This window comes from Oryctolagus cuniculus, chromosome 1 (genome assembly GCF_051225735.1).
Source record: "Oryctolagus cuniculus isolate XC-2025 breed Fujian yellow rabbit chromosome 1, ASM5122573v1, whole genome shotgun sequence".
Lineage (NCBI taxonomy): Eukaryota > Metazoa > Chordata > Mammalia > Lagomorpha > Leporidae > Oryctolagus > Oryctolagus cuniculus.
In genome coordinates this window covers 231031443-231051325 of record NC_142867.1, presented here as the reverse complement: position 1 = coordinate 231051325, position 19883 = coordinate 231031443, and the positions used below count along the sequence as shown (strand labels likewise).

Sequence of the window (19883 nt, the reverse complement as noted above, 5' to 3'; positions counted from 1 at the left end):
CTGCCGGCTCCAGCCTCAAGCCTCCAGCTGGGCCTCACCCCACGAGCACCTCAGGGCCTGACACATGCTGGCCACGGGGAGGACCCCGCAGACCCCTGGCCCTGCAGCTCCTTCCCTCTGCCTGCCCCCAGCTTCTCTGGGGCTCTAAGACCTCTGCAAGCAGGGGCTTTCTCCTGTCACTCAAGCACCCGCACCCATGGCCTCTGGGCTCTGTCTGGAACCATGGAGGCTCCAAGGTTCAGGGCTCTGTGTGGGCAAGAGCAGCAAGGCCGGGCAGGGAGAAAGGAAGGTGCCTTCGGGCTAAGGGGGTGGCCTGGGCTGGCACCAAACAGGCAGGTGCACACAGCCCACACGAGGCCTTCAGCCGTGAACTGAGAAGCACTAGAGCTCCCCGTCCGAGGGGTTGGGGCCCCGATGGCCCTGTGATCTCCCTCCCGCGTGGACACTGGCCAGCAGAGCCTCGGACTCAGTGTTGTGCCTCAGGAAGAGAAGGCCTGGGCCCAGGCGAGCTCACAGCTGCCCGGTTGTGAAGCGGCTGCTCCGCCGTCCAGCCAGGAGCCGTGGACCGGCACTTCCTGAGCACGTCCTGCAGTAGCCCAGTCCCATCGGACACCAGGAAAGAGGGTTCCACGGCCAAGGCCTGGAGGACCCAGAGACCCTGGAGGGCTCCCAGTGCCCATACGCCTGTCAAACTTGTATATCCCAGCCCCTTCCCACCACGCCAGGCCCAGAACCCTCCTTCCAAGGCTCCCTGAGAACCTCGCCCGGGGAAGCACTGTCCTAAGCTGCTGTGCACCCAGATGGGGGTCCACACAGGGCGGCCTCCGCTGAGGACGGAAGGCGGACAGGGAACTCGCTGTTACAGACCTCCGGGGGTGAGGCCCACGGCCTCTGGGACCGGCCCAGCTGCACGGGAATGTGAGATGTAAGATTCCTGCCTGGTTGCCTTTCCCTACCCCCACTGCTTCCCACGTGCACTGCGGCCCTCACCAGGTCAAGTCCCCAGCTTGGCAACGGCCTAACCCGTGGCTATAGCCAGCGGGGGTCTCTGATAGGGGAGCAGACAGACACACAGCACGCAGACTGCAGAAGCTCTGATGGCCACAATGACAGGGTGGTCCCCCCTGCTCTCAGTTGTCCTGGGCACTGCAGGGGGACGGCTCTGTGACTAGAGCCCAGCGCTGGCCTCCACCCTCACCTCAGCCTCTCCCTGCGGCACCAGGGGCCCTGCCTGGCGTCCGTTCTGGCAGGTGCTCAGTGCTGCAGGCTCTCGGAAAGCCGCCTTCCCCTCCCTGCTCTGGTAAGGACACACGGGGAACCCAGCAGCCCACCGGGCTGCCGCCTGAGCAGGTGCTGGAGCTCACGGCTCCCCCAGGGACAGAAGTGCCACTGGGGCAGCAGCCGGGTCTCGAGCACAGGTCCTGCCGCTTCTTCCACTTCTCTGCTGTACTAGGGGCTACCAACAGGCTGGGGACATCCCTAGGGAGCCCCCAAGGCTGGGAAGGGGGCCTCTTCTGCAGGGGGCGAGGGGCCACAGGGTTCCTCAGAGCGACAGTGCCACCACGTGCGGCAGTGACACAGAGACAGACACGGAGCACACGCCGGACCTGTGGCCCCCGCCTGTGGTGTGCAGGCTGGAGACGCTTACCTAGGGAGAGTCCATTGGTGACGGCGGTGGAGGAGGTGAGGGTGAGGCCCCTGCGGGGGCTGCGGGACTCTAGGACGCTGTCGTCCAGCAGGTGCCTGGCCTTCTCCGACGGGAACGTCGCGCTCTTACTCTCAACTACACTCAACTGACACATCATACTGGAAAACGGAAAGGAAGAGCGGGCGCGTCTGCCCCGGGTTTCTGGGCCCAAGGCGGCGCAGCTGCGCGGGGCGGCCCCGGGCTCTGCCCCTCTGGCGGCGCGACATTGGGCAAGTCACATCCTCTGTCCGAGCCCCAGTTCCTCCCTCCGCCGAGCCCTGCCTGTCTCCCTGGGCGATGAGGTGGCTCCAGGGAGCACGTGGGTGATGAGGCCATGGGTTTGGAGTCACACACACACCTGGTCCAGACCCTGGTACCAGCTTCCTCGCCGCTGCAAGGGTCTCCACCTTGCGGCCTCTCCTCAAGTCCCTCTTAAATGTGTGTGATGAGCGCACCTGCCTCCGAGGCCTGCGGGGGGGACAGATCTGCCCACCCCCACCCAGGGCCCACCTGGGCTGCTTCTGCCTCAGCAGGGAGAGGAAGGGAGGGAGAGAAGGAGCAGGGCAGGAAGGAGATGGGGAGGAGGGAGGGACGGGGCCACTTGCTTAGGGGCCTGTGCCCAGTGCCCCGGGAGCACCAGGGTGGCCGAGGACCCAGCTGGGAGCCCCGTGCAGACAGTGAGCCAGCAGGTTCTCTCTCTGCAGGCAGACACCGGGAGACACGTCACACTGCCCCAGGTGACAAGTCACTGATGCCCACAGGACACTGGGTTTCATCCCAAGTGAGTCACTCACTGAGCTTGGGCCAATTTTCTAGAGTCCGACCATTGCCTCCCTGCCCTCTTCCTATAAGAGCAGCTGAGCTGAGATGCCAAACTGTGCTGCCACAGTGCCCCTCGCCTCCCCCCCAGGCCCCACCAGCCTCAGGAGCATGCCCTAGGCAGGGGCACCAAGAATTCCCGTCGACGGCTCCCTAGTGGGGTCGGGGGACCCCAGCCTAAACTGCAGCCCAGATGAAGCCCCGGGGGGCCGCTCATCACCCACTTGTTGCCCAGGCTGTGGCTCTTCCTGTGTCTGGGGACTGGAGGTGTGGGGAGGCTGCCGGCCACGGATGCGTCAGGACAGGTGGGCCTCCTGCTGAATCTAGCCGAACTGGAGCCTGCTGAGGGGCCTGCAAACAGAGCAGAGAGAGACCATGGGGTCCAGGTGGGGGTGGGGGGCTGTGGAGGCCCAGAGGACAAGGGTCTTGGGGTTTGAGATAAGGCACCAGGCTGGCTGCCATGGATGAGCCAAGAACTGAGCCTGGTATCTTTCTCTCCCAATACAATTGACTTTTTTTTTTTTTTTTTGACAGGCAGAGTGGACAGTGAGAGAGAGAGACAGAGAGAAAGGTCTTCCTTTGCCGTTGGTTCACCCTCCAATGGCCGCCGCGGCCGGTGCGCTATGGCCAGCGCACCGCGCTGATCCGATGGCAGGAGCCAGGAGCCAGGTGCTTCTCCTGCTCTCCCATGGGGTGCAGGGCCCAAGTACTTGGGCCATCCTCCACTGCACTCCCGGGCCACAGCAGAGAGCTGGCCTGGAAGAGGGGCAACCGGGACAGAATCCGGCGCCCCAACCGGGACTAGATCTCGGGGTGCTGGCGCCGCTAGGTGTAGGATTAGCCTAGTGAGCCACGGCGCCGGCCACAATTGACTCTTAAGGCTAACAACCAACTGTCAGGCTGGCCGGGCCCTGCTCTGCACGGTGCCCGCTGGCTGAGCAGCCCCAGTGGCTAGTACAGAGCAGTATGGCACAGTCACCCGTCCTTCCCCGGTGAGTGGCCAAATGGGGACCCCCAAGTGCTCCTTCTGCCTTCGAGCCCATGCCCCGGCCTGAACACATCCACCTGCTGCCCCAGCTGCTCACTTAGCACCCAGGGCCCAGCTGTGGACCTGCTGGGCAAGGATGTGGCTGGACACATCCTGAGCCTAGGCCTGCCCCTGACTGCTTGGACATCCTTGGACAGGCCTCAATTTCCTCATCTGAGAAGTAGGGATAATTCAACACACCTTGCAGGAGGGTGGGAGGAGCTGACGAGGCATCCACACTTTTTTCATGGTCCCGGTCATTGCCATACCCTGCCCGGCCCACCCCTTGGGGTTGACAGCAGGTCATCAGAGCTGGGATTTGGGGCCACAGATTCCCTGAGCACAGGACGTGGAGACCAAGGCCTTCTCGCTGGCCATGTCCTCGGCTCCCTCCGGAGGGATGTGGCTGTGGCTGACGTGTCCTTCCTCAGTTTCGGTGGCTTGGGAAGGCAGGTGTTTCAAGGAGGGCCCAGGTGCTAGTCTCACCCCGGCTTTCTGGTCAGACACCAGGACGGGATCCAGGGCTTCCAGAGACAGCAGCCGGGCGGGTCACCCCGAGCTCCAGGCCCTCCACCTCAAGACCCCGTGGAACCACAAGGGGCGCAAGGCCAATGGCTTGGGCCGCCCTCCTTTTGGAGTCTACGAGGATGCCCACACCCCCAGCAGGGACACTGCGCACGTCTGGCCTCCTCGGCGTTCAGAGATCACCAGGCGCGGCGCTGCACCACCTCGTCTGGCTCCTGCTGCTGGCCCTGTTCTCACTTGGCCCCTGCTGTCTTTCCTGCAGCCCCGCCTCCGGCCCTGCCCATGCACTTGGTTCTGCCTCCAACCCCTGGTAGAAGTAGTGGCCACTTTTCTCTCTGCTCCCCTTTAGCCGCAACTCCTAGACCACGCTTCGCCTCCGTGAGAAAGCTGCCACATTGTTAGGCTTGCTGTCGCTCACATCTGCCCACGCAGTGGGCACACGCACCTCCCCGCCAGGCCTGGGAGCAGGGTCCCCTGTCCAGGGCTGACCTCTCCTCTCTGGTCCCAGCATCACCTTGCCCTTCTCTGTCTTGCAGCTGAGAGACAAGCCCCAGCCTTTTTTTTTTTTTTTTTTTTTTTTTTGACAGGCAGAGTTAGACAGTGAGAGAGAGAGAGATGGAGAGAAAGGTCTTCCTTCCATTGGTTCACTCCCCAAATGGCCGCTACGGCCGGCGCACTGCGCAGATCCAAAGCCAGGAGCCAGGTGCTTCCTCCTGGTCTCCTATGCGGGTGCAGGGCCCAAGCACTTGGGCCATCCTCCACTGCCTTCCCAGGCCATAGCAGAGAGCTGTGGAAGAGGAGCAACCGGGACAGAATCCAGTGCCCCGACCGGGACTAGAACCTGGTGTGCCGGCGCTGCAGGTGGAGGATTAGCCTAGTGAACCGCGGTGCTGGCCGCCCTAGCCTTTTGCCCTGTGCCCCCAGGTCCCCCCCTAGGCTGTCAGGCTTCCCCTACAGGAGGCCTGCTCCTCCACCTGCCGCTCCGCCCCTGCACACAGGATGGCGTCTCCAGCCCGACTTCTGTGCCAGGGCCGTTCCAGCCGCCTCCTTTCTGCCAAACTGAGGAGGGCTCCTCGGCCTTCTCCCCAGAGCCCTTGGTGCCTGGAGCTCCCCTGTGCTTCCTGGGGCGGGGGCCGTGACACCACGCTCCCCTGCTCCTCCCCCAACCGCGCCTGTGGCTGTTACCGCTCCTCCATGGGCCCCACACCCTGGAGTCCTCTGCACAGGCCTCCGTCTTTGGCTCCAGTTGTGATCTGATCAGACCCACTGCCCACCCCTAGGTCTCTACTGCGGTCCCCTGTACGCATTCGCACCCAGCTGTTTCGGCGTAAGCCCTCCATCCCGCCATCCCGACACCCCACGTTCAGTGCTGCCAGGGCTGCATCTGGTGCCTCCTTCGGGGTTTCAGCATTGGCTGGAGCCACCACTGGCCTCTCACTCGCTCACGCAGCGTGGGGTCACCCTGTGCTCCGCCCAGCTCTGAGTGGCCTTTCTGCACTTGCCACACCATCACTAAGGCCCCCGATTTTGGACCCCTCCCTGTCTACCTCTGTTGTCACTGACTGGGGTCCCACACTTAACTCTCCCTGCCTCACCTGACACTCTCAGTCCAATACCTCAACCCCATTCAGCTCCATCAGAGTCTGAAAGATGACAAACGGACCCTGTTGTCTCCTTGCTGGAAACGCCCATGACACGTTGTACCAGGTCCTGTCGGACCCCGTCCTTTAAGCTGATATTTTGAAACGCTGATGGGAGAGGAAAGAGGAAGAGCAGCCAGGACAGTTCTCGAGGACAGTGTAGGACTCGCCCTTCAGGCGTCAGCAGCAAGAGGACGCAGCTGTCACGTGAACGGCTTCCCCCGGGCTCCACGTGGAAAACAGACTTCCAAACAGCCACGTTCGAGTCCCGGCTGCCCTGCTTCTGGTCCAGCTGCCTGCTATGCCTGGGGAAGCAGCACAGGATGGCCCCAGTGCTCGGGCCGCTGCACCCGCGTGGGAGACCTGGATGGAGTCCCAGGCTCCTGGCTTCGGCCTGCCTCAGCCCTGGCTGTTGCAGACATGCAGGGAGTGAATCAGTGGATGGCAGACCTCTGTCTCTCCCTCTCAGTTTGTAACTCTGCCTTTCGAATAAATAAATAAAACGACAGCAAAATAAATGCTGAGGGAGGAGTATGAGAGGAGGTGTCTGGCATCCATACAACCACCAATGGCTCAGTAGTCCACGCAGCAAGCTTCCAACACCAGTAAGGAGATCAGCCACGCAGGGGGAACAGGCAACGGACCCAGAAGGGGCATTCACAGAAGAGCAAGTCCACGTGGCCAGCGGCCACCAGGAAAGGCGCTCAACCCCACAGTGCCGGGAGGACAAACCAGAGTGAACGTGAGATGTGGTTCTACTCAAACATAGGGCTAAAAAACAAAACACAAAAAATACCGCAAATTAGCCTGAGAGTCCCTCGTGCTGGCAAGGACGTGGAGGGACAGGAAGTCCAGTCTGGGGCCCAGCTGGGAGCAGCACACTTGGAAAGCAGTTGGTGGCACTGAACATGTCTTCTTGATGTGGTGGCTCCAGTTCTAGCACCTGCCCGAGGGACGTTCGTGTGCCATCAAAGGGTGCCCAGCGTAGCACCGGGCAGCAAGGCTGAAAGGGAGAGGCTACCTCCCTGGTCCTCAGACAGCTGTGGTCTACTTGAGTCAACAAATTCTACAGGGCTGGGGGCAGGGAGGACGGAATGGCAGAGGAGAGAGAGGTGGGGAGGGCAAGAAGGAGTGACTGGATGCACACGGGTATCAATACGGGTAGACCATAGAAACGTGCTCAGGGCCAGCATGGAGGCGCAGTGGCTAAGCTGCCACCTGCGGTGCCGGCATCCCATGTCAGAGCACCAGTTTGAGTCCCGGCTGCTCTGCTTCCTACCCAGTTCCCTGCTAATGGCTTGGGAAAACAGTAGAAGATGGTTCAAGTGCTTGGGCCCCTGCCACCCATGTGGGAGACCAGGATGAAGCTCTGGGCTCCTGACTTCAGCCTGGCCCAGTGTCAGCCATTGCTGCCATTTGTGGATTGAATCAGTGGATGAGAGATCTCTCTCTCTCTAACTCTGCCTTTCAAATAAATAAAATACATCTCCAAAAAATAAATAAATTAAAACGTGTGCTCCGTGGAAAGAGCAGGCTGCCAGAGACAGTTGATGGCATAATGCCACATATGCCAAATTTTTAGAAGCACACAAAACAGCAGTGGTATGTTTATACATAAGAATACAAGAAGAATAAGCCATCATGATATTGGGACAGTGGGGAACCGCAGGGAAGAAAAGGGAGGAGGCAGGATGGGGGTGAACAGGTTTTCCCCATGCATATACGAAGCAAACACGGCACAAATGCTAACTTCTGTTAAATAGGGATGGTGGGCACCTGGGTATCAGATATTTCATTCTTTAAAATGAGAATACTTTAAAAATACTGGACACCTGCCCTGTACTGGATATTCTGCTAGGCGCTGTGCCGGAATCTTCCATCTGCCAACCCACCTCTGTCTTCCACCCCTGGGCCTCGGACAGGGGGCTGCTCTGTGGGTTGGGGGCCGGTGGCAGGGTGGCCATTGCTGCCTCCCTGTGGGCCGCCCCCGAGAGGCATCGTCTGACTCCCGCTGGCCTTGGCATGGCTTCTGATCCCACTATTTCTAAGCCTGGGGTGCTGCACTGTCCCGCAGGGCTCCCCTCTACCCTGTCCACATCTTTGCAAACTGTCCCGCTGTGAAAGCCACCTGGTCCCGCCTCTACCCTGCAGCCCCTTCACGTCTGGCCCTCCGGCGTTCTGGGACATCTGCAGACGCTCAGGGAGGTAAAACCACTAGGGCGTGGGGCTCACTGTCACGTAACAGGTTCAAGGCCAGGCCCTGTGAAGCCACGCATGGTCACCTGGGACCAGCGACCTGACACCTCCTCCAGGAAGCACCACCTCTCTCACTGACGGAAGTTCCAGGGCAGCCCATGCCAGTGCAATGCGGCCTTGCCCCTGGCCTGGCGGGTGGGTCCCTTCCCCTGACTTTTGGACCTGAGCCTAGGACGCACTGGAGGACAACCTTTTTCATGAATGAGAAATAAAACCTACACAGCACCGATGGGTGAGTTTCTCCGCCTGCGGGGAAGAAAGCTGTTCACGGACTGAAAGTGGCTCCCAGGGTAAAGCTAACAAGGGAGAGGGAAGCCAGTCCTGTTCCTGCCGGCCCGCGCTGGCTTGGCTCTTCAGCCTCCCTGGCTCCTCCACCGGTGTCTGTCGCTAATGCTGCAAAGCTCAGGGGCCCTAAAGAGACCCCTCCACCCACACTGCCCCCAGCCAGCTGCCTGGAGACCTGGCCTGCAGGCAGGAGAGGGGAGGCCATCCGAGGCCCCAGTTCCTGCCTTCAGATGGTGTCTCTAGGACAGGGTCTGGCAGGACCTCCTGAGCCCAGAGGGGGTCCACGCATGGGGCTGAAATGCACCTGTGTTTTCCCAGCAGGGGCGTGCAGTGGGGGGGGGGGGCAAGCTGCTATCAGCGGCTGCGAGGCGCTAATCCTAACCAGAGACGGGATCAGACCCATCTGGAGAGTGTTAGGAGCAGGTTCCCAGGGCTCGTGTGGGGCCAGGTGTTCTGCAAACGCTCTCAGGCTGATCCTGATGTGTGGCCCCTGCCCCTACTCCAGGACCTCTGCTCCAAACGCTGAGACCCAGCAGGCTGTGCCCGGGGGAAACGCCTCCGGCAGTGCTCCAGAGAGCACAAGCAAGCACGAAAAGCATCCTGCTCTGTTTGGGTTTCGCACATGTGGCTGAGCAGCAGCTCCGGGGAGGGTGGAACGGCCTTGTTTATCAACGGCCCGGCTGAGGGAGCACGCTCTTGATGCCTGAGTCACTCGGGCCCCCACCCTGGTTCTCCAAGTGTTTGCTGAAGGTCAGATTGCATCGCTCCTCCCCGTGTGGTCTGCAGTGGAACCCAGGGGCCCTGGCGCTGGAGCAAGGGCAAGGACCACGGTCACAGGGAGCCACCGGGCTTCCTGCCTGTGCTGGGCACTGGAGACGGGAACGCTTAGTAGTCCCCTCCCCACCCCCTACTTTCCAGACCAGCGAGCAGGGCTGGTAGATGTCACCCACGCTGGGGGCGGGACCTGACCGCGGGGGTGCAGCGCTCACGTGGCAGGGCAGCGGCCCCAGCGTCCAAGGTCGGCTGCTGGTCAGGGAGCACCTCCTCCAGGAAGCTGTAACGGGTGAGACCCAATCGCTTCTCTCCAGGAAGGGAGGTGAAAGGGACTAACACCCATTATGCACCAACTGTGTACCTGGCTTCGATGCGGCCGGTACTTCCACCACCGCCATTTCAGAGCGAGGCTTGCAGGCACTCACGCTCACATGGGGGCTGCATTTGCCCCCTTCACCAGCCGCATGGGGGGGAGGGGGGTGGTGCTGGACGCTCCTGGGTGCTCCTGGAAAGTTCCTGGGGCCCCATCCTGCTCACCCCTGCGCGACTCCTCTCCCCACCTGTCTCATGCGGTGCCTGCACCTAGATCTCTCCCAAACCCTCTGGACTTGTCTTCCATTCAACTCTCAATTCTCCCCCACCCTCCGAGACCAGTCCCAGATCCACGCCCCCCAACTTCCTGCTTTGGCCGACCTTGGGCGGCATGCCTGGCACTGGGCGCCCCTGAACCCAGAGGGAAGGGTGAGGGCAGCGGAAGAGCCCGTGACCTCCCTGGGCCCAGCCTCAAGGCTGCTGCTGCTCTGGCTGCCCCGTCTCAGCACTCCCACCCACCCTGGCCCCCCGCCCCGCATTGTTGACCAACAGCCTGGGTCTGACGCAAGGCAGAAGAATTTCCATTCAGCTGGGACCCAGAAGGGGGGCCTCTGTGCTCATCCTCTGCTACCGACAGGGCTCAGGTTCCTGCCCCGCCAAGCCCGGGGTGGCCACCATGTGACGGCGCCGGGGACATGTGCCGCTGGGGCCCTTTTATGAGCTGGGTGGCTGCAAGTTTGTCAGCCTACATCCCCAGGCAGGGCAGGGGTGGGCGTGATGATAATGAGCTGGGCTCTGGCCTTGCTTAGCACAGTGTGGTCCCCGCTGCCCAGCCCGATATGGCTCGGACGGCTGGAAAAACTGACCGGGTGGCTTGCCTATCTCAGAGGAGTGCTCTGTTTTTCCTCCGCATAATTTTTCCATGAATAATCTTTAAAGCTTTTTAAGTGGCTGTTTCTTTAGCAGTTTTATTGGAACATATGAGAACTGACAGTCTCCACGGGGGAACTCTAGTTGTCACGTTGAAAAAAAGAAAAAAAAGTCTGGTTCTCATTCCATTTGTCTCAGGAAGCCGACACGCTGCCCAACAGACCACTCACTGTTGGGAAGAGAAGAGGGGAACAGGGCCCTGGTAAGGACAGCGTGGGTGGCTGGGGCAAGGCTGCCGGGAGTTGAGGCCAAAGGACTCAGGACCCAGAGGGCGACAGGCCTGGGCTTCCTTCAAGGCTGAGCGGCCCCGGGGCAAATCACCGTGCACCTCTGAGCACCAGGTCTGCATCTGCAAGGCAGGAACAGGGACCCTGACCTTGCAGCCTCCCTGTGGGAGTAAACCAGACAGCGCCCCTGCCTCTTGCTGCAGCCGACGTTCACGGCGCCCCAGCCTTGGGCCTGCCCCGGGCCGGGTGCTGGGGACACGTCACCGGATGTTCTGCCTACAGTCAAGCAGGGGAGGCAGGCAAGTGACAGGAAACTCACCCCAGGAGGAACACCTGCTGCGAGCCCAGAGGATAACAACATAAACGTGGTGATGGTGATGGCAGCAGCTACACCCTCACAGTGTAACCATAGCAACAACCCGGATGTCGGCCAACACCACCAGCCATGACTGCTTTGTCTACATGGCCTGGGCTGAGCCTTGCACTGCTGTGACGATGGGGAAGCGGAGGTCAGACGGGCTCAGGAACCTGCCCAAGCGAGCGAGACGGGGCTGAAGACAGCACCCTGATGACCTGCGGAAGGATCAGAGCGGACTTCTGAGAGGTCCGACGTGCAGGCTGGTGGGGGAGGCACGAGGAACACCATGTGCGAAGGCTTGGAGGCGACGGGGGCGGGGCCCTGAGGGAGACTTTTAAGGAATCTTAGGAGTGATGTGTTCAGACCTGCACCCTGGCAAGACTGCTCTGGCTGGAGAGCTGCTGGATGTGGCCAAGACTTGAAGCCGTGGGCTGGGCTGGAGAGATGGGAAGAGGGACATCCGGGGTGAGTGAGGCAGGGGCGTGGAGGGAGTGGATCTGGGACAAGACCCCCCACAAACAAGCACACACTACAGTGGGTGGTGCTTGAACTCAGGGAGCAGGACTTGGGGGTTGATGGGACGCCACGGGGCAGCTGGGCGTGGCGCTGAGCCGCCCAGGAGGAGGAACAGAGGCTGGGCTGCAGCCTCCGTGCCTGCCCAGGCCAGCACTGCCCTAAATCCGTCTGGCTGCCCTGCCACTGCTCGGGGGCTGGGGGATGCCGACCAAGTCTCATACATCAGGAATTAATGGAAGACAGCTGTGCTGGAGGGGAAGTTACTCCACTGGAGTCACAAGACTTGGGGTTCCAGTCCAGCCTCTGTCACAGGCCGGGCGGGAAGCTCACGGCTCGTGTTCCTCCCGCTGAGCCCACTTCTGCTCCCTGGAGGAGGAGAGGGACACTGCAACCTCTGGAGCCCTCACTGGCCCTGAGCCTCCTGGGTACAGGGCCGACTTCTGCCCCACGGAGGAGCTCCGGGTCCCGAGCTTCCTGGCCGCCTGTGCTGAGAGCCCTGTCCGCGGGTTGCGGGCTCGGGCCCTCTCTGGGGCTCCCATGCACAGAGAGCCTGTTTGTCTTGAAACCCTGTTCTGGCCATGTTTCCTGGCCGAGCCTGGGAGCCAGTCACTTGCACATTCACACGCATTCTCTCTTTCTCATACACACAGCTCTCACGGGTCCTCACCGTGAGCCAAGATCCATCTCGAATGTCACTCACAAGGCCCGGCTCATTGCTCTCTGAAAACTGGCATCCAATCCCCCTCCGACCATGGGGGGCTCAGACACGTTCTCGTGCCGTCCGAGCCCAGGTTCCCAGGGCCCAGAACAAAGGAGCCGGGCCACTGCAGGGCGGCTGAGTTGGACAGGAGTGGGTCTGATTCTTGGCTTCTCTGCTTGACCCTGATGGGACAGGTCACTGAGACAGCAGACTTCAAGAACCAGGCAGGTGTGAAGCCCCAGAGTGAATGGGCGAGAGCCCGCTTCCCAGCCCCGAGCTCACAGGGCCCTGGAGAGGCTGCCAGAGAGAGGAGCGCGTGCAGAGAGGGGTCCCTCCCCTCGCTCAAGGGCTGTTCTCTTTCTCTGTGCAAGTACGGTATGTGTGTGTGTGTGGGGGGGGGTGCACAGATCACTTGGGGGGACGTGAAATACGTCTCCAGCAGTTGACAGTCCTGGCTCAAGCCTGCAGACGCCAATGTGGTGGCGGCCAGAGCGGTGGCCGCAGGAGCGTTAGCTGCGCTCACCAGTCCATCGGGCTGAGGACCGGCATGGCCTCCCATGGGCCAAAGCCAGGCGTCGGGCAGCGGGGACCTGACTTGGAGGAGCCATGGGATGGAAGCAGGTGTCCTGGAGTGCATTTGCATTTGTCAGCGTTCAGGGACCTGTGGAATCCCTGAACCCCCTGTGGTATCGTGCCCAGCAGAGGAAGAATCAATGTTATCAACAGCCATGTAGAGGCCCCGTGCCCTGAGACAGCAGCACCCACAGCTACGACTGTGTCCCGGCCCCGGCCTGGGCTGCAGTAAGCATGGAGAGACTGTGGGACACACAAGAGCCGGGCCCCTGCTCCTTCTGCGGCCCCAGCTGGGCAGATGTGAGGGGATTTAATGCCAGATGCGGTGAAGGGTTCTGATTCTTATGCGGGGCCTGCTTTCTGAGGCCAGGCGGGGACTCAAAGACAGGACAGCCACAGTCACCATCAGGACCGGGCACTCCCCTGCATGGCACTAATCTACAGGCAACAGAGCCCAAGTGCTTGGGGGCCTCCCTTGCACCTGCCAGTCTGGGAGCTGGCCACAGACCAGCCCCTGTTCAGACCCTGGCCCCACAAGCCGCTCTGCCGCTTCCTCCATGCGTGAGGCTGCGGGAACATCTGGCACCTTCACTCACAGGACACAGAGAGGATCGGCCCAGGGCAGGGAGCCTGGCTACACGGGCAGTGCCAAGAAAGGTGCCCAGTGCAGGTCAGCCACGGCGAGGACTGGGATGCCGGGATGCAACTCTTTCTTGAGTCTGCATCGCTCCTGTCAGACAGCCTGGGCGGTGGGTCCCGAGCAGCAGGAGGGTCCCCGTCCCCAGAGAGGCCACAGCGACTACTCTGACCCACGAGTGTGGCAGCAGCGAGGCCTCGGGCTCTGGAGGCCGCCCCCAGCTTCTGCCTTGGCCTCCGGGGAACACCCGCTCTCGGGGAAAGGCAGCTGCCAAGCAGGAGGCCGATGCCGCCACCACGCGACGAAGCCTGGGCCGCAGGAACGTGTTCGGCCCCCGCTGCAGCCTCAGCCATGCCGGCAGCCAGCACCAGGCCCGTGCGTGAAGACGCCTCCAGATCATTCCGGCCCCAGCACTGTCCGTCTTCCTAACTTACAAAAGAAGGTTGTGATTTCGTGCCCCTAGGTTCTGGGGTGGCTGGTGCCCTGGAGCAGCCGCCTGTCACGGTCCCGGGCTGGGCAGCACCACAGCCTGCCTGGGGGTGGGGTGGGGGGAGCAGGAGCCAATGCCCCTTCAGGGCACAGTTCCAAGGGGCCCTGCCCCGCCTCAGGGAATGGGTGAAGCATTGCTATGCCTGTTGCACCAAGAAGAAAACCGAAGGAGCCAGCACGAACGCACGCCACGGCCACAGCTCAGCCTCTGCTGCACTGGCGCAGCTGCCCAGGAATCTTTGGAGAGAGCCTGGGAAGCCGCGCGGAGCCCAGTCTGCAGCGTCTACCCTGTTCCAAGGCACACACACACGCGTTCCTTGCCCTTTCTGGGGTCAACGTTCTGTATGATTTTTCTCTCCAGGAAAATATTAGTTCACTTTCAGAAACTAAACATGATGCGTGGGGGGTGGCTGGGGTAGGGGGAGAGATTCACCACGTGGCATGCCCAGGAGTGTTTTCTGCACAGACCTGGAGCGTGAGAAGGCCTCTCCACCTCCTTTCTCGAAGTCTCTCTGTTGGTGTGGAACTGCCCGCCTGGCCAGGCCCTAGGGCAGAAAGTGGGGAGCAGCTCCATGTGGGGTGCCGGGGCCATCCCAGAGGTCCAGGGCACGGCCCTGCTGTGACACTAATCCAGGCCTCAGAGCAACCCCAGATGGCGGTCAATGTCCATTCCAGGGTCATGGCTTCCCAGGCCCCGAAGGACAGCATCTGGCTAGGGGAGGGCCGGGGCACCCCTGCGGCCACCTGTGGCTCTACGTGCTGGTCCTCGCCCCCTGAGACTTTCGCCTCCTGTCTCGCCCAGACGTGAGCTCTGGGAAGCCCGGTCTTGCCTGATTCTCACCAGGCACCTGGCACACAGCACACGCCTGGCCCATGCCGGCCCTTGGCACGTGAGCCTTGAATGAACAAATGAGCGTATCTCGGAGCCTTTCCTTGGCAGTTAGGGGGCTGTCTGGCTGCTGGACAGGGCCCTGAGCTGCAGCCTGAACCCCCCTCCTGGGAACTGAGGGGGGCTGCGTTCCTCCCATTCCTGGGACTGCAAGAGGCACATTCCTGTCGCTGAGTCTGGTCGGGCTCCTGCCACGCGGCTTGGTCTAAACTGCCAGACCTGGGCAGGCTTCCCTGGAGCGGGCCTTTGGTCCTGCCTGCCATGGGACACCCCCTGGCTGCTCCCGGCCCGCGGTGGCACCTGCCTCTGCTGTCTGGGGCTCCAGGTGGGAGCCGGGGCCGCTGAGTGCGTCTGAAGCCTTGGGCCCTCCCCGGGCCTCTGGGGGGCTGATGAAAAAGCTGAGCAGCCTGCTCCCAGGGCCGGGGCCAGGGCCCGGGGAAGCCGATGGAAAACACTCCTGCGAGTTGGGCTCCTGCGCCCGTCAAAGTGCCGGCGTCAGCACTTCTCCTGACGGCCGTGCCGAGTCAGCAGCCGGCAGCTCTGGAGCTGCCTCCCAGAACCACGAACCCACAGGGCTGAGCAAGGAGCCCAGGGCCGGGGCTGCGGGGTGTGGGCGACGGCCATGGTTCTCACCCAGGGCCGCCACGTGCTGGGCTGCAGAAATTCCAGACCAGGCCTTGGGGACTTGCAGCCTCAGGGAGGACAGACACGGGGCTCATGGGCACACGGCTATCTGCCAACCACAGACAGGTGGGCCATGGCAGGCCAGACAGTAAATATTTTGGGTACAAGGGGTCTGGCCCTGGCCCCATCACCCAACCCTGCCCCTGCCACGTGAAAGCAGCAGCCACGGACAATGCATCAGTGGACGGCTATGGCCTTGTCCCCTACAGAGATGGTGTGGGTGGGACTGGGCCCACAGCTTGCTAGCCCCCGGGGTGACAGGGCCCAGCCTGGTGCAGCGCTGGGGTGAGGGTAGGGCAAAGGCTTCCCTGAGGCAAGATTAGCTCCTTACCCCCCTGACCACAGCGCCCACCCTGCGACCCCACTCGGCGACTCGGCCATGGCTGGGGTTGGGGATGCTTTTCCTCCCCGTGTCCTTCAGCCTAGGGGTGCTGGGGCCTCGCCACACTTTACAGCTCTGCCCACTGAAGTCTTTTCACGTGAACTGGCTGGGGTCTTCTGTCTCCTCCCAGGACTCTGAGCTGCAGTTTAGGTGACTTGCGGGTGACTGGTCTCCCGTGCCAATTAACACCAGCGTCAGGTGGAGGAGGTGGGGCGGGGGCAGGGACAGAGCACCTGGCTGCACCTGGAGCAGGCCGGCCTGGGACTGGCTCCCATCACGGCAGGGTCACAGGAGGCCAGCACAGCAGGGCCTCCTTCCCACCAGGGCTCCAGGGAGGCTCTCGGATTTTCGGGGCCTGGCTCCTGGTCGTCAGGCCTCTGGCTTCCTTCCTAACCCTAGCAGAGGGAGCTGGGGCTGGGGGCAGTGGCTGGGGCAGGGGGAGGCCCTGGTCTCTCCCTCAGGAAGGAGGAGGCAGGGCACAAGTGGTGCAGTGAAGGGACTGCCAGGGTCAGACAGCTGCCCGGAAGGCAGGAGGCAGCCTTTGCCGCCATCTGCCCAGGGAGAAAGGGGTCTGCAGGCTTGCTGAGCGGCAGGTGCCAGGAAGAGCCAGGTAGGCAGGTGAGGACCCTGGGCTGGAAGCAGGACTGAGGGGCCAAGGAGGAAGGGGCTCTCTGAGACACGGCCACGATGCTGCACCCACAGGATCCCCTCGTGCTTTGGACCAAAGGTCCACCTGGTGCCACAGCCAGGTCCTCCATCCACCCCCTCACCCCCAAACCCAGCAGTGACAGACATTCAATAAGCAACAAGTCAGGCCCACACTGGTGAGCACCCTACAGAAGCAAGGGCAGACATGGGGACACGAAGGGAACAGGGCTCAGGGCCTGAGCAAGGGGCCTGGGGTAGAAACTGCACAGGGGGCTTGCTACTCTTGGCAGAGTCCAGCCCGTAGATGGAGAAAGCTGCACCCTGTCCTGCCCAATGCCAAAGGCGACAACAGTCCCTCTGCCACGGCTGCAGCCTGTCTCTCTCTGCTCATTGGCTCCAGCATGCAAGGAGAGAGCAGGGGCCTTGGACCAGGGTGGAAATGGAGTTCAGTGGCAGGAGGGACACTGAGAGCAGCTGGGGGGGTAGGAAGTGTGGCCCTGGGACTTCCTGGCACATGGAAAAGGCCAGAGACATGGCTTGTCCTGTTGAGGCACATGAGCCAGGTAAGGCCGTTGTGGTTCATGGTGGTGGTGGTGGCGGTGGGGTCTCAGAGAGCAAAACACTGCTCTCATTCTGCTCCCAAATTCTGGCACTGTTGGGGCCAGTGCTGTGGCGCAGCAGATTATAGCCCCGGCCTGCAGTGCCGGCATCCCATATGGGCGCCAATTTGAGTCCTGGCTGCTCCACTTCTGATCCAGCTCTCTGTTATGGCCTGGGAAAGCAGTAGAAGACAGCCCAAGTGCTTGGGCCCCTGCACCCACGTAGGAGACCCGGAAGCTCCTGGCTCCTGGCTCTGCACATTGCGGTCATCTGGAGAGTGAACCAGCGAATGAAAGAGCTCTCTCTCTCTCTCTCTCTCTCTCTCTAATTCTTTCAAATAAATAAAATAATCTTTAAAAAAAACCTGGCACTGTTTCCTGAACAAATAAATACATGGGGTCTTCAAAAAGTTCACAGGAAATGCAAGTTATGGGAAAAAAAAAAAAAAAAAAACTATGCAGGGATTCCAAAACTCCTTAGCACAAAATAAGCTCATCTTTTAATTTCACTTCCCAGGAACTTTGTGAAGCCCCTGGTGGTCCTGAGGGCCAGTCTCGCTCGGCTTTCTTTCTGCGCCTTCAGTGATCACGGTGAATTCTGAGGCTGCTTCCTGTCCCCTCCCTGGCGGGGGACTGTGCACCTGAGGGGACAATGCTGACTGCGGCGAGAGTGTTCTAGAACATGCACAGAGAAGGTGGCGGCCAGAGCACAGACATGCCCTTGGGTCACCTTGCTGGCGGTCATGTGTCCCGCAGGGAAAGCAGTGGATCCAATGTAACAGTGGAAACTCCGGGACCGTGAAGCTCATGGCGGGGCCTTGTCTTGTGCTATGGGCAACAGCATCTGCTCTACCCAGTTACCAGAGGACCCGGGGGGCTGGGGACAGGGCCTGCCTCCCACGCGGGGGCCGTGAGGACATCGGGAGGCAGGGCAGGGGCCACGACACTGCCCCGCGTGCGCTCTCCCAGTCCGGGCACCAGGGAGGAGAAAGTGGCTTGAGTAGGCACACAGGCTGGGGGTGTGGCAACACCAGGCAGACAGCAGGGGCTCACCGCGCATCACATGCTACCCGGGTGCCTTGTGAATGGCACATAGTTCCGGGCATTTCAGCTCTCCTGAGTGAGATAAGGACACGGAGGCGCAGAGGGGTGACGCCACTTGTCCAGGACTGCAGTGGCCTAGAACCCGGGCAGCACACCCAGAGCTGAAACCAGGAGGGACAGCGCTGCCAGACCCCACCCTGGGCAGCAGCACGGTTAGAGTACGAGGGAAAGGCACCCGTCCAGACAGCAAGGCGGCAGCGGCCAGCCCCCAGAGCAGCTCCCCGTGGCGGCAGAGTGCCATGCGGGCACACACCTCCCAGGTGTCACAGCCACCTTACAGGTGACTACTTCAGGTCGAGCACCCCTACACCCAAAACCCCAAATGCTCCAGAACCTGCAACGTTTTGGGGGCCGACATGATGTCACAAGTGCAAAGTTCCATGCCCGCCTGACCTCATGGCTGAAATACTAACGACTACCTTCCAGCTACGTGTGTAGGATGGACGGGAAACATGAGTGAACTGCCTGTTTAGACTCGGACCCCATCCCTAAGATATCACATGATATATATGCAAGTATTCCAAAATCCCCCCAAAATTCAAACTCCAAAACACTTGCGGTCCCAGCAACGTGGGTACGGATGCTCAGCCTGTAGTGTGTTACCTGCGTTCCATGGCCAAGGCCACCGCAGACCACACAGCTGGGGATGAGCCGAGCTGGGTGTCCTGAGCGTGTTAATCAGCCGGAGGCTCAGGGAAGATGAACCACCTGTGCCCGGGGCACCAAAGACTCCAGGCATCCCAGGTACTCACCAGGGCACAGAAAACCCAGCCTGGGCAGCAGCCCCGATGGGAAAGGCCCAGCTGCCCAGGAGAGAGGGCCCTGGGGTTTCCTCTGACCTTGCCTCTCTTGGCCTCCGTTCCAGGCTCCAGCAGAAGGCCCACACAGCAGTGGCGCCCCCACCCACCACACACAGAGGGGCACCCTGATCAGGACCCTGGACAGGCTAGGGTGGTGTGGGCAGGCATGGCCGGGTCTGAAATGGTGCCAACTCAATCGCACATGCAGGCCGCGTGGTCAGGGCCTACCCGGGCAGCCTCATTCCGGGGCGTCGCGGGTTTGGCCAGCTCAGAGCAGCTGCCGTACCTGCAAGATCTTCCTTGGAAGAAACGAGTCTCGGAGAGCTGCTTCCTGGTTCGATTCTGAGCGACAGTCTGAAAAAAAAAATATATATATATTTTCACAAGATCAGAGGGGCTGTGGTTTGTCACAGGGGGACCACAGGTGGGGGGTGGAGGGGGGGAGACTGAGCAGCTGAGAATGGCGACATTAGCACAGAGCCCAGGAAGGCCCCGCCCTCCGAGGTCACCAGGGGACCAGGGAAGACTGAGCGAGAAGGGTGACTGAGCACCGCATTGTATACCTGTAGGGGGAGCGAGGCTGTCGCCTTCCCAGATCCGCAGGGGCCAGGGCAGGGCATCCAACTCAGGACCGTGTGACCCTGAGCCAGGGCCTTCAATCATCGCCCTGCCCTTCCACTCGGCCCATGTCCCAGGGAGGCACGCAGCGTACTCCCGGGACTGGCACCTCAATATTTTGTCTTAAGCACAGATTAGGAATTCCTGGGTGAAAATGACAGCATAAACTGGATGCCAGACTCTCTGCCTCCCGACAAAACCAACCAACCATTATGAAAGCTCACGAGTTCAAGAATGCACCAGCTGCGCCCAGGATAAGGGAAGGGGCACAATCTATGGCCGCAAGCTTCAAAACTTGTGGCCAAGGCAAGAAAAAGAAAAATCTGGAGTTGGATCAAGACTCGGCAACCGGCATGGCATCCACTCTGTGGATGCGGGCAGGGAACGCAGGGAACGAGTGGAGG

At 61.3% G+C, this 19883-nt stretch overlaps 1 protein-coding gene across 27 annotated transcripts in view; it reads right to left on the bottom strand.

Annotated features, from left to right (window-relative positions):
* The window catches only part of RALGPS1 (Ral GEF with PH domain and SH3 binding motif 1), a 264237-nt gene that overhangs the window by 20232 nt on the left and 224122 nt on the right, over positions 1-19883 (bottom strand). For 22 of the 27 annotated variants that reach the window (XR_016225247.1, XR_016225248.1, XM_089320146.1 and 19 more), the window contains 3 exons: positions 19148-19215; positions 2731-2857; positions 1649-1806 (listed from right to left, as the gene is read on the bottom strand). Coding sequence is in view for 25 of the 27 variants with exons in the window: in XM_089320146.1 (XP_089176272.1) it covers positions 1649-1806; positions 2731-2857; positions 19148-19215 (353 nt within the window). In the remaining 2 variants the exon portion in view is untranslated. The other 5 variants (XM_089320171.1, XM_089320150.1, XM_089320170.1 and 2 more) reach the window with 3 other exon arrangements.